At 42.5% G+C, this 13,901-nt stretch overlaps 1 protein-coding gene across 1 annotated transcript; it reads left to right on the forward strand.

Moving 5' to 3' along the window:
* Positions 1-10,752: 10,752 nt before the first annotated feature.
* Positions 10,753-12,560, forward strand: LOC6602849 (28S ribosomal protein S30, mitochondrial). Its single transcript, XM_026990083.1, has 2 exons — positions 10,753-11,209; positions 11,269-12,560. Exons 1-2 carry the CDS (start codon positions 10,773-10,775, stop codon positions 12,488-12,490), a joined length of 1,659 nt encoding a protein of 552 aa, XP_026845884.1. The 5' UTR covers positions 10,753-10,772; the 3' UTR covers positions 12,491-12,560.
* Positions 12,561-13,901: the final 1,341 nt, after the last annotated feature.

Below are 13,901 nucleotides of genomic sequence, written 5' to 3' on the forward strand. Positions count from 1 at the left end.
ACATCTTCCCACTTCACGGCCTCCAGTTTCGCCTCTGGATAGACCTCTTTGAGGGCAGCCTCCGCCTTCATGTAGACGGCCGCAGAGCGAGCGTCTTGTCAGGCGATGGCTTTCACCTTGCCTGATGCCACCTTGCGTGCTCACATTTTGGCGGTGGCCCGCCGTTCTCCTCCGGTTCCTGTACCGGTCCTGGAGCTCGTTCTCCACCATGTGCCACTTGTCGCGAGGGACATGGCCTTCCTCGGTGCCCCTGTCAAGGACACCGATTAGGGTCTTTTCCCTCGCCACCTCAGCGAACGATCGCTTCGTGAGGTGGGTTTTCACCCGCTTGGCTTGCTGGGCTTGGCCTGGCTGATTAGCGGGATCCTCCGCTGAGCGTTGCCGCTTGTTGGGGGCCATGGCTGCGCCCTTTCCGGCTTTGGCTGGCTGGAGGTCTGGCAGGCGGCCCACAGCCTCTGCTCAATTCCTTCACCTGACGCCCTCTAGCTAGAGTCTTCGTTGGCCAGGATGAAAGCCGCTCGTCTCCTGTCCTGGTACGACGGCTTTCCTCCCTGTGGTGCAGAGTTGCTACCTGTCGGGGCTCCCATGGGTTGCTTGGTACCGGAGCGCTTACCAGCCGCGGCTACGCTCTGCTTTGCAGCCACCTCGGTACCCGACTCGCCCTTGGACCCACCAGACTTGGAAAGACCCGACTTGCTTTTCGGGCCCCTCTCGCTGCGTCTGCTGCTTGAAGACGGTGGACCGACTGAGTTGTTTCCCCTTTCTTCCTTTTATTTATTTATTTATTAAATTAACAAATTATCTGTTAATAATGGTACTTAGTTACTACAGGCGGAAAAAGAGAAGTTAAAAGTTACATAGCTAAATTTAAGTGATTATAAATATTGCATGCAATTAGTTTAAGAGACAATTAAGGGGATAGGGTTTGGCAGAGGGAGTTATAATTGTGGCATAAAACCCTAAAAGGTTCATGATCAGCATAATTAGACCTACATATGGGTAAACGGATAGACCTAAAAGTACGGGTAGGTCTAGATGGAACGGCCAAGTCAATCTGACCCAAGAGAGTTTGGGAGTTAACAGTCCCGAGAAGGAGCTTGTGCACGAACATTACGCCATTGCATATTCTGCGATGGTGCAACGACGGCAGGTCAATAAGATTTAGCCTAGACCGGTAGGCTGGCAAGATTCTACCCGAGTCCCAGTTAAAGTTCCGAAGGGCAAAAATTAAAAATTGCTTTTGCACGGATTCAATAACAACCTGGTGCTCTTTATATTGCGGGCTCCACACACAAGAACAATACTCCAATATAGGACGTACTAACGATATGTACAGTTGTTTCGTAACGTACGGGTCGTCAAACTCCTTGGACCAACGCTTGATGAACTCTAACACACCCTTAGCTTTATTTACAGTTGCAGCTATATGGCTGTTAACACATCTTATGATCAAAAAGGACTCCGAGGTCATTTGAACTCGAAATTCGCTCGAGGACATGATTTCCTAGAACATATGAGACAAAATGTGGATCGCGACGGTAAAATGTCATAAGTTTGCATTTGGAAAGGTTCAGAAAAAGAAGTTGAACACCACAATAGTAGTTCACTTAGATCCAGTTGAAGGCGTGTGTGCAAATACCAATCAGAGTAAGACAGACAGATTTTAATATCATCAGCATACAGTAGTGTAGTAGAGTATGTTATAGCTTGAGGAATGTCATAAGTAAAATAAACAAAAGAGGGCCCAGATGACTTCCCTGTGTCACACCTGAAGTAATGTTTTGTATTAAGTATTTAACACGTTAGAAAACAAAACACGTTGAGTACGGTTAGAGAGATAGGACTAAATCCAATCTAGAAGATTCGTTGGGAACCCTAATAAAGAGAGCTTGTGAATAAGCAGAGCATGGTTCACAGAATCGAATGCCTTGCTGAAGTCCGTAAAAACTACATTCGTCTGCAAACCATGTTGAAAACCACGGTGGATTAGGTTAGAAAAATCAAGAAGGTTAGTCGATGTTGAACGATGTCTAAGAAAAACGTGTTGCGACATAGATACAACAAAGATGTTGCAGTTGCCGGGTGACCAGGAACGATAGACGACAGGGTGACGATAGATTTCAATGTTTGATCTTGAACCTTTTTTGTGAAGCGGAATGATGTAGGACTCTTTCCAAATTACTGGGAGACAAGACTGTTCCAAGGAGAGGTTGAAGAGAAAGGCAAGGGTTTGCAAAGGGACTGGGCACAGTGTTTTAAAATTTTTTAGGATCACTACGAAAGTTACTTCTACATTGTGAAAGGTAATGATTATAACACTGACTATTAACGGCAAGGAACAGAGAGCGAGCGGAGGAGTATAGAGCTAAGGCCGACGTGGAGCCCGACTTCTGGTACTTTTTATAGAGCCGGGATTTATTATTTTTGAAATATGACAAATACTTTGAGAACCAGGGAGGCTTGGACAATACGGGTACAGTGATATATGGAACAAAAGAATTAAGGGCAGAGTAAATTGAGCTATAAAACGAGCTAACAGTTGCATCTATGTTTGGTAATGAATAAAGAAACGACCAATCAACACGCGAGAGATGTAGATCTAAATCGATAAAGTTTGTTTTCAAAAACACTATGTGACAAGGAGCCATGTCAGCACCTCCAGATTGTGTACACTCCAGTGATATCGACAAAGTTGGATGGTAAGGATCTTCAGGGAGTGATATTGGGCTTGCTCTAGAAACCGTAGCAAGAGAAGCATCGTTAACAAACACGAGTTCAAGAAGTCTGTCTCTAATGTTTTTAACGGCATTAATTTGGACAAGGGCCCATTGATAAAGTCATTGTGGCAATTGGGAAACATCAGGTTAGCGTCATCACAAGGCAGCCAAGAAAGAAATGGGAGGTTAAAGTCCCCTATGACAATAATTCGATCATTGCACCCTAATGCAGATACGACAGTATTAATTTATGTAAGTAAAGCTCAGCATCAGACCTGGGAGGATGTAAATGCAGGTTAAATAAAAAAATGCGGAGCCAACACGAACTTTGACTGCAACAAATTCAATTCCATGGGTGTTATTGAATGGGAATAATTTAGATGAGAAAACAGATTTAACTACAAGCAGAACTGAAAATTTCATGATCATTGACAGAGGAATTAAGCCAGGTTTCGGTAAACGCGATGGCATCGAAATCAAAGGACGCACTATTAGTATGAATTTCACGCAATTTTCCCAACAAACTGCGAACGTTCTGATAGTGCATGGAAAAATGGAACATCAGTTTTTTGGAGCAGGTTCGGTAATTCTTGGATTCGAGCTCGAATCTTTGAGAAGGAACTCATGCATAATTGTATGCTCAGGCCATATTGACGGTTCTAGAGAACTGGATAGTAAAGAATCAGGGAGAAGAATTTTAAAGGATGATATGTTGCGCTTATGTGTAAATTTAGTCACAACTATATCATCAGGCGAAGTGTTAAGTTTATAGGAAAGATGTTGTTTAACATCCTCCGTTGTAGCCTCAGGAATAAGACGAGAAACAAATATTGCTTTCCGAGGGACCACTGCTCTAAGTTGAAGTCCCGAGCGAGATCGAGATGGTGGAGCCACTCCTAAAAGAGATCTCGGTCCTGAGGCAGAAGAATTGGCAGCAATGGCTGGAGCAGGAATTGGCAAGACATCACCAGCAACCAACACACCTGCACTAGGAGCACTCACCACGTCAGAAGTGACGGCAGCAGAAACTGCAGGGATGGGATTGATGCTGTTGGGAACTTGGATGCTCGAAGAAGGCACATTGCTCGGTGTAAAGAACACCGGAGCCACCGTTGGCGGATTTACAGATAACGGCGAGGCATGACCACACGGAGTAACAAATGCTTCCGATGGATGAAGGTGGGAAGCAGGCGTACCAATCGGATTCAGTTGCAAGAGATTGGTATCATTATGCGGAATTTTCCGTCTAGGCGATTCGCTCAAGAGTTTGAGCCCAAGAAACTGTGATTCAAGGGCAAGTAATTTCTTATTGAGAGCCACAAATTGTTTCCGGACATCCAGAAACCCAGTTCGAGTCTGTCTCATAAATGTGCGCATTTCGGCCTCAATCACCCATCAATCAAGCCAGACATGACCAAGACAGGACCATGCGTTTCGAGATCAGATCATTTAGCCGGCCAAAATTTCCGCCACCAGCACATTTTATGTGGGCAAAATTGTCGCACAGCCAGCAGCTAAGAAATTAATCACCAATGATTACACCACCGAATTCACATTTCTTTGCACTAAAAACATTGTTGACAGCAGTAGAATCACTGTGCACGAATAATAAAAGAACGGAGTGAGAGCGCAGGTAAAATGGGAGAGCAGACAGCAGAGCGAGCCAGACAATCAGCTGCAGCGGCAATAATTCAAAATAGATGATCCAACGAAGTGCTTCTGCAGTAAATTCACCAAAGCAGAGACACAAAAGAAAAGTCCACAGAGAGGGAGAGTATAGGCAATCCAGAGAGAGTGAGAGCAAAAATGCGAGCAGCAGACCCGCTTATGCTCACGAGAGAGTGTGGGCGATGCAAACGTTAATGAGCGAGAACAGTGCACACCGAAGAAGCGATAACGAAAAGCAGACTGTGCAAAAAACAATAAAAAATTTCCTGCACGAGTCCGATGCGTTACGTTGCGAATATTGAATTTATATTAAATACTTGTCTTGTTCCTCCGGTACTTTATAATAAGTATCGAGCTCCTTGGCGGTGTTTTTGGTCACCCGGGTTGGTCACCCGAGGCATAGCCCGCTTGCCCCAGGATGCCTGATTTAAACTGGAGGTCCCGGTACCGGCCTTGTATATCATGGCTTGGTTTTATACCCGATACTCAAAATGAGTATAGGGGTATATTAGTTTGTGGTGAAAGTGGATGCTTGTAACGTCCAGAAAGAAACGTTTCCGACATATGTATATTCTTGATCAGCATCATTAACCGAGTCGATTGAGCCATGTCTGTCTGTCCGTCCCTATGAGAGCCTAGTGCTAAAAGACTATAAGAGCTAGCGCAACGACAATTTGTATCCCGTGTATGTCACTGTTACAAGTGTATTTCAAAATTTCACCCCACCCTCTTCCGCCCCACAAAGGACGAAAATCTGTGGCATCCACAATATTGAAGATTCGAGAAAATTAAAAACGCACAATCACAGACCATATCTACCATATTGCCGTATCTAGATCAGATTGGATCATTTATATATTTCATATATATTTTATAGCCAAAAGGAACAAATCAATTTTCAGTGGTTACGCAGCGCCCGACGACACGTTCAGACACGTTTTCTGTCTCTCCGGCACGCACTCTTTGTCGGTCAGTGTAGCCATACTGACTATGTTCGGGTATAAATGTAGAGTTGCGGTCGCAGCAGCAACTCACAGCGTTCCCCCTCGTTTTGTTTTTAATCAGTGCTATTTTTGTTGGTCACCTAATTTCTGAAGACATTTTTTTTAAATTTTACTTTTTTAAATTTTTAATTTACATCGTTTTTTTTGTAATTTATTTATTTATATTTTCAGCCTTTAATACATACCAATGCTTTAGGATACGTTAAATTATACCTTAACGTTTATATATTAGTTTTAAAAAGGTGCATTGGAACCATTATCTTAACAAAAACCTTCAATACAGACACATAAGCCTCATAAGCGACACTAAAATCACAATACGGTGTATTTTGAAAGATGATTTACATTTGTTTCCGGATAGCACAACAATTTTGGCGACAGTCGATCCACGTCGCATGGATTACGGCTAAACATTCCAAACAGGCCAACGAAAATTGCCAGTACGTCTGCTGTCAAAATGAGGCGATATTGATTAGCCACCCGTCTGATTTAAAACCCCCGGACTTCTTTTTGTGGGGCCTTCTAAAAAGTAAGGTTTACGCCAACAAGTCTCAGAGTATAGACCAGTTTAAGGCAAACAATCGTGCCGAAATCAACTCTATAACACCCGAGATGCTCGAAGAAGTAATGGCAAACGCAGAAAAAAGAGCGCAATTTGTTATTTTTAATAAATGCGTCCACCTAATTGATATTGATATATATTTTATTCTGATGTATCAATAAGCAAATCAGCCTGCGACATCTGTTAAATTGTAACGAATGGAGCCTGACTATGGTTGTCATGCCGGATTAGATTAGAAATATCTAGTCTTGGCTGGGAGTTGTTTGGAGCAACACGTTAAATCACCAATTCAATAAAGTTTCTCTGTATGCGGAATCTCGAGCGGAGGCCTCCCAGTAGCAGGAACGTCTCCAGTAAATCTCAGATCAGCTCCAATCCAATCTGCAGGCATAACTATCTTCGTCGAGTAGCCTCCACATCAGCGAACAAATGGCCAGCAACGAGTAGCAGCTGACCATTAAGACCTATGCCTGCGGCCAGAAGATGCAGCAGAAGGAGCGCGAGATGCAGGATCTCCGGCAATGGCTGCACGCCAGTCAAGAAGCTCTAGCCAAGCTGAAAGGCGAATCGCAGCAAGGAGCGTTAAATCAGTCAGTCAAGCATCTAAAGGAGAATCTGTCCAAGATCCAGTCCGACCAATAGCAATTGAGCAGCGGCACCATCAGGAGACCATCAGGGAGCTGAAGGAGCGTCTAGAAATTACCAACACGGACCTCCAGCACAACGAGAAAATGGCCCTTAAAGATGCACAAAAGATCAGCGACCTAAAGACCCAGGTGGAGGCCATTCCGGTGGCCAATGCCAATGCCCATCTTCAAGCGGTTCGAAATGAAGGCGGACACTGAAGGATTTCACAATGTTAATTTGGTGCTGTTTTATAATCCACAAAGCAAGAAAGGATTATCCCCGAAGCTATAGAAAAATTGGGAGGGCCCTTATACAATCATAGAACGAATTAATGATGACACAACTGAAGAGCGAAACTAAAAGTGATACATCTCGAGAGACTGGCACCTTACCATGGAGGAGACTTGGAACTTGTTCGGGACGAAAAAGAACTGAAAAACATTTCAGACTAAAACTAAAAGCATTATGTTACAGCTCATAGTCCAAATCGCGCCGCTAGTTGGCTTTATTAGTCTTAATTTTTCTCGAAAATCGTTTTCTGTATCGGTGATTGGTCTATTCAATCTATTAAACCGATTTCTTTCAAATTGTAAATACTGTTATACACATTAATCGTCCCTAGCAGAATCAATTACTTTTAATAATATTATCTTATTTAAAAAAAAACAATTTCCAAGCAAAAATAATGAGAATGTTGAACAATTTCTTCAAAAGTCCACCATTTTGTTATACCCGGTACTCGAAGAGTATTGGGATACATTAGATTTGTGGTGAAATTGGATGTGTGTAACACCGAGAAGGAAGCGTTTTGGATCCCATAAAGTATATATCTTCTTGATCAGTATCAATAGCCAAATCGATGTAGCCATGTCTGTCTGTCCGTCCCGATGAGCGCCTAGATCTCAGAGACTGTAAGAGATAGAAAAGTACAGTTTTTTTTGTCCCGACTCCTATGATATCGCACTGTTAAAAGTGTATTTCTAAATTGTCAACTGCTCCCCCGAAGGACGAAAATCTGTGGCATTTCTTAAGATATGCGAAACCGCAGAATCGTAGAGAATACCCATATTTACTAGAATGCAAAATCTCAGTCAAATCGAATCGTTATTACAGCCAGAATGAACAAATGAAATTGCAGTGACTTCGAGGGCGTAGCCACACGCTTAGAGGCTATTCACACTGACGACCATCCACCATCCAGTTGGGGGATGGTGCGTAATAGGCTAATCACACTGACGGCCATCCACAATCCGTAAGGTTTTTCCATTCCGTAAACTTCCCATTTATTCTACCATCCATCTGGGATGTTCCTAAACCACACGATTCTATGCGATATTCAGCAGTTCGAATTTTAAAGCGTTGAGTCCTAAAAACAGAAAAAAATACAACAGACACAATTCAAAATGGAGATACCCGAAATTAGTGGTAATAAGTAAGCATACATACATATGTATTTGCTTTATTTTTGTATTATTAGTATTTTGCACCCATTAAATAAACAAACAATACACCCAAGTTGAAATGGCCTGCATATATTGAAAATCTCTCTATAAAAATTTGGCATGATTGATTTGCGATCAAACTGCGGCTCTAGTATTATTTCTGCAAATAAGGTGCCACACCAAAGTGGATTAAGCTGTGAAATCTTCTGGAGATTGCTTGATTTCCAGTAGGAGCAGCAGAAATTACAGGATGAGCACCAGGAAACAAAGCGAGGGGTAATTTAGCAGATAGTAGATCGTGGATGGTGCGAGTGTAAATCGGGGTTACACACCCGTCAAAAATCCCACAGTTTCTTCGGGGATGTGGTCTGTGTGCAGAGCATACAATACAACCTATCGATAGTTAAGTTATTGTGGGGGGATGTGAATTTACAGATGTGAAACCTTGATTCCCACCATCCATCATCTAGCACCCATCAAACAGCTGATGACAACAACAAAAACAAAGTATTTATCTTAATTGTGACAATTCACAAGTTTAAATGAATAAATTGGCGATTATAATAAACCCAAACATAAAAGTACTCTAAAACGTTAGTCTTTGGGCTTCCTAAAGAATAGCAGCAGCTCTGTTTGGAAGTTAGTTTGGACTTGGCAGCTCGCAAATTACTGGAGTATCTGTCGCTTGGTTTTCTGGTGTTCCTCCTGTAATTTCTGCTGTTCCTTCTGAACTTCTAGCATTACACAATCAATCTCGAGAACGTTGTCCAGTCGTGTTGCTTTAGTGGGGCGTCTTGGCCGCCAAAAAAATTCTGTGGCCTCATGAGATCTGTCCTGACCGACATTAACTGAATTATTTCAGGCTCCCTGCAAATCCCCAATGTTATCATGCCAAAAGTTTATAACAAAATTTTAATTTTAAAATTTTAATATTGTGCTGTTGTATTTTACACAATAAATTAAATATGCACAACAGCGCGATTAATGAAAATTGGGAGCTCGCAACAAATGAGCAGCGTGAACAGCTCGATAGTAGCACGAGTTCTGCTGAATTTAATTAGTCAGCAGAACAGATACGATCTGCACACGCAAAATATTGTGTAGACCGTAATAAAAAATTAATAACTTATTTATTTTTATTTTTTTAAACTTCTAACAAGTCGTTCTGGAATTTCGTTTGGGTGCTGATTAAGTCCTGCATCATCTTCTCTTGCCTCATGTCCTTTATGGGTTTCTTTGGCTGATATTTTATTGTGTATTGTAGGGTATTTGTTTCTTTTGAAACTTGAGAGGTCGTATATCTCTTTGTTTGCTTACATATGATGGGCAAGGGGAACTACCCAGCCCTGGTATCGCCAGTAATCCAGCGTTGCCCACCGGGAAACAAGCCAAAATATAACATTTTAAACAAAATCAGCATATAAAGCATATACAAATGAATAGTTCTTCCGATATTGTGGGGCAATCTGCTTCAAAAAAAAGCAGAAGCAATAACGAAATTTTCCGCAAATCCTAAAGTTTGCACGCAGAATGTGAGAATGCGTGTGCACCCATACATTAGGTTACCTTAGGTTATGGCGTTAGCCGGGGAGGGGCGATAAATCGCTCTATTGGACCTTTTATAGTTCCATTGTGTTGTCGCATGGTCTTGTGCCTCTTTTCACTACCTAGACCGTAAGAGCAAACTGTTGTAGACTAAGGGCCCATCCGGAGGCTAGGATAATTTTGTTTACAAAGTCCCTGGTTTGATTTTGGAAAGGTCCGAAATGATTATGAGGAAAGGGACCCAGAGAGGACGAAGGCGACGAGTTGCATGGGCCGGGCAATAGCAGAAGAAGTTAGGGACTGATTCCGCTTCTTCCTCGTCATTACATAACTGGCAAATCTATTTAAGGAATAGTTATTGGTTCTATACCATTCATCTATAGAAAAAATATTGCTTTTATGTGATGATTTTACTTGCGTTTTCGCGCCAAACGCCACCAACGATGCGCCATTTTCACCGTTGGTTTTACCAGCTAATCAAATATGCACAACTATACGAAACAACTGTACATCTCGTTATTACGTCCTATATTGGAGTATTGTTCTTGTGTGTGGAGATATTTATATGTGCCAGTTCATATGATGAATATGTCGCACATCAAACACAGAAAACTGAATCCCAGGGTCTTCGGCTCTGGCGTTCTGGAACCGGCGCGTCATCAAGAACCAGCCAGCAGAGCAACGCATTGAATGTGTTACACGCACAATATGTTTTCACAAAAAAGCTGAAGACAACATGGTTAGTGGTTTCATCAATATCAGGAGTACCATACATGTTTTCATTTATAGATATCAGACTAGTCGACAGTAAAGATTATCGATGTTCATCCACCTCTATTTTTCGTATTCTACTACAATTCGATACCGGTATACTACGAAACACAAACACATAGATACATTTAGTGGTTTGATGTTTCATCAACACGCACAGCTGATTCATTTCGTTTCTTTGATGCTGCGATGCCAGATCGATTAAAAATATAAACTAAAGCATATACCTACAGTGCATGGTTTTCCTTAAGGTCATTATATATGGTGTCGCAAATTTTAATTGAATTGTAGTGGAATACGAACTTTAGCACTTGACATAGGTAAGTTACACATCGAGGAAAAAAAAAAACATCGCTATTCGATGTCATAACATAACCTCGATCAGCAGCATTCATTAATTAAAAAAATTTTAAAAGAAAACTCGGTGCCTGCAAGCATGTTAAAGTTAACTCGTGTAAATCAGTTGCGTGCATCGTACATTCGATTTGTGGCCCAGGCAACGTCTGCTACAAGTAATGAATACTCATGCCAACCGGAGTATCCACCAATTCGGGACCTGACACACAAGGCGCTAAAGCGCAGAGAAGCTAATGATTGGCATGAAGAAATTCGTAAAGTGCCGACAGTAGAAGAAAAAATTATCAAAGTAAATATGCCTCGTTATTATGGATACAAAGTTGTCGACTTCAACGACAACAAAATTCCATACAACGCATTACCGGTCACGCAACATTACACGCGCACAGTACTAAAAGAGTTGCCGCTATTATCTGCTGATGAAACCGAGACGTCGGAATTTAGCTCAGTTGCTTTTCTAAAGACGGCCCGCGATGATATTATTGACGCTCTGGAACTGGCACATGACTTCTACAAGTAAGTTTAATATATTAAATTGTTCTAAACTAATATGAGCTCCCAAAAATTCAATGTAGCCACCAAGCGACGCTGCCCGACGTTGCGCCTTCTGATTCTGTTAACCGCGAACGACAGCTGACTCAAATTATTGTAGAGCAGCTAAACAGAGCTTTACTGCAGATACTCAGCGCAGACTATCCGCATCTAAATGATGTCGAGGTGGACTACAATCCACGCCACGAGGCCTTTTGGGCAGTTGGCGGCGTGGATCCTCCAAAAAATGTGGTAAAGTCAAAAAAAGGTCGGGACTGGCAAAAAGATGATGCTAGTGAAAGCGTCGACCGATTAGTCCAATACACTGGGGCTCCTTACTTGTCGCTCCGTCATCGTCAGCAGCTGTGTCCGTGGATGACAGACGGGGAAAGTAAAATTATGGACCCACACGCCCGACACCTACCACGCTTCAACCATGATGCCCGAACTTTGGGCTACAGAACCTCGTACCAGCATGCAGTCAATGTCCCCGGCTATTGGCCCAGTGCTAACGGGGCAAATTTTGGATTACTCTCTTTTCAATCGAGAGCATCCCTCCAGATGCGTCATAAGGCATATGGGGATCGCGACCTACAAGAAGCACTTCATGCACTGGCTATTAAATCTTCATACGCATGGCTATTAGCGCAAGCTAATTACAACGGCTTCAATACCTATAACGACCTCACTTACCCTATGAACACCCAAACTGTGATCACAAATGGTCGAGAATGGAGTTTCTACGAGTACCAGTTAAACACGCTGCTTCTGCACAGCAACCAAGTGAACGAAAATCCCCGAGTGAACTTCTGTCGAGGTACACCGCCTCTTCCTCTTTACGCTGAGATATCAGAAAAAGGAAAGTGTGTGGACTTTAATGATGCTACACTGAAGCAGCTGCTCAGAGTGTATATGAACGTCCCCAAGGTCGAGCGTATAGGCAACGAGCTCCACCCGTATGTGACTGCTCGCACCTCTGACTATGAAAATAAACATCAGCGCGATTTTATTGATAAAACTTTCAAATACTTGTGTTCAAAGCGACCCCGTCACCTTGAGCTGCCCGAGATCTACTTGTGGGAAAAGTTATACAAGATCGACCATAAGACTCGAGCCATGGAGGCGAAACGACGATTCTTTGAGCTGGAATTAAACCCTTGGCGTCGAACGCTTGAAAAACACGACAAAGAATACTTGCCGAGGGCGGTGCGACCGGGTGGCCGTAAGAATCGTGAAGACCGCTTTAAGAAAACATTCTACCCCTAAGTGGTACTAGAAAATTGTTTACCTCTTTTAATAAAAAATAAAATGGTTCTTGTTACACCAGCCACGGAAATAGTCGCATTTAATAATTATGCCAAACATTGTTGATTAGCCAAGTCAAACATTCCGTCTCAATCTAACTGAATGTACGCTTACTACGTTTTAAGGATATATCTACGGCCCACGAGCGCAATCAGATTAATAGTACAATGGGAGTAAAAGAAGCAACAGAGGAAGACATCTTAACGCTAAAAATATTTCTGATTCTCAACAGTAGTGGTATGGCTTTTCCTAACAGTAGTATTTGTAAGAAAAATTCTGGTACACATTAAAGATTAATAAACGTAGGATATTTTAAATAGATGTACGGTGAGGCTTGTAGCTGCTGTGAGGAGGCCTAGGAATTTTGGGGTCCGCCGAAAATTAGGCACCGTCTAACTAGCGCCAAGAGAAAATTCTCTTTAATAGTTGGCAAAGAGGGCCAGGATCGGAGAGCGGGTTCGAAGTAGAAGTTCGACAAGAAAAGTTTTAAATATATGTCATTGCATCATTCCAAGCTTGGTCGATAGCGTTAAGTGGTGTTCACCAAGTAGCCTCTGAAGTGGCAGCCTGATTATAATATTTAAAAAGAAAGAGAAACCCATTAAAACCAATTACAACAAGTGAAATATATACCAGTCAGTGAGGCGCTAGTTCGTGATATACACACTTTCGACGGGGCACCCGTTTGGGTAAGTTGTTCCATGTGTGTGCAATTTGCCATAGGTTGGAAATTGGAGGAGGCTCGTCCTCCGAGACAACCAGCTGGAGTTTAAAGAAATTCGCCGGTGCTTTGGGTCGTCGCTTTGGAGCACTTTGGCGAAGAAGAAAGGAGAGGCCAAAGAAAGAGGAAAAAAGTGTTCTGCAGATAGCGGAAATTATTGGCAGATCAAAAGAGAAATTTGTCACAGGAATCCAGTCTATTCCAAAAGAAACAAAAAAAAAGGAAAAAAATAACATAACACAGTCATATGCTCTAAACATTTTCACCCGGGTCTTTTTTTGTACCCCTTCAGTTAGGCTTCTTTCTCTCGCTATCTCTTTCCTTCTTTCGCCACCTAACTTTGCCTCTGAGGGCGAGCCCCTGCATACCGGTGCTCGATAAGTACCGGTGATCCGGGAAGAGGAATGCAAAACTGAGCGCAGAGGAATGTCAAGGGGCATGAGCGACGTGGATAGAAGAGAAAGAAAACTACAGCTAATCTTAGCTCGACCTGCCTGAGCCGCTTGGTTATCGTTTCATTTTTGTTGTGTGTGCTTAATGCGAATTGTGTGTGTTCTTTTTATACCCGATACTCAAAATGAGTATTGGGGTATATTAGATTTGTGGTAAAAGTGGATGTGTGTAACGTCCAGAAGGAATCGTTTCCGACCC

Source organism: Drosophila persimilis, unplaced genomic scaffold, assembly GCF_003286085.1.
Source record: "Drosophila persimilis strain 14011-0111.01,24,50 unplaced genomic scaffold, DperRS2 tig00000520-arrow-pilon, whole genome shotgun sequence".
In the NCBI taxonomy this organism is placed as follows: domain Eukaryota; kingdom Metazoa; phylum Arthropoda; class Insecta; order Diptera; family Drosophilidae; genus Drosophila; species Drosophila persimilis.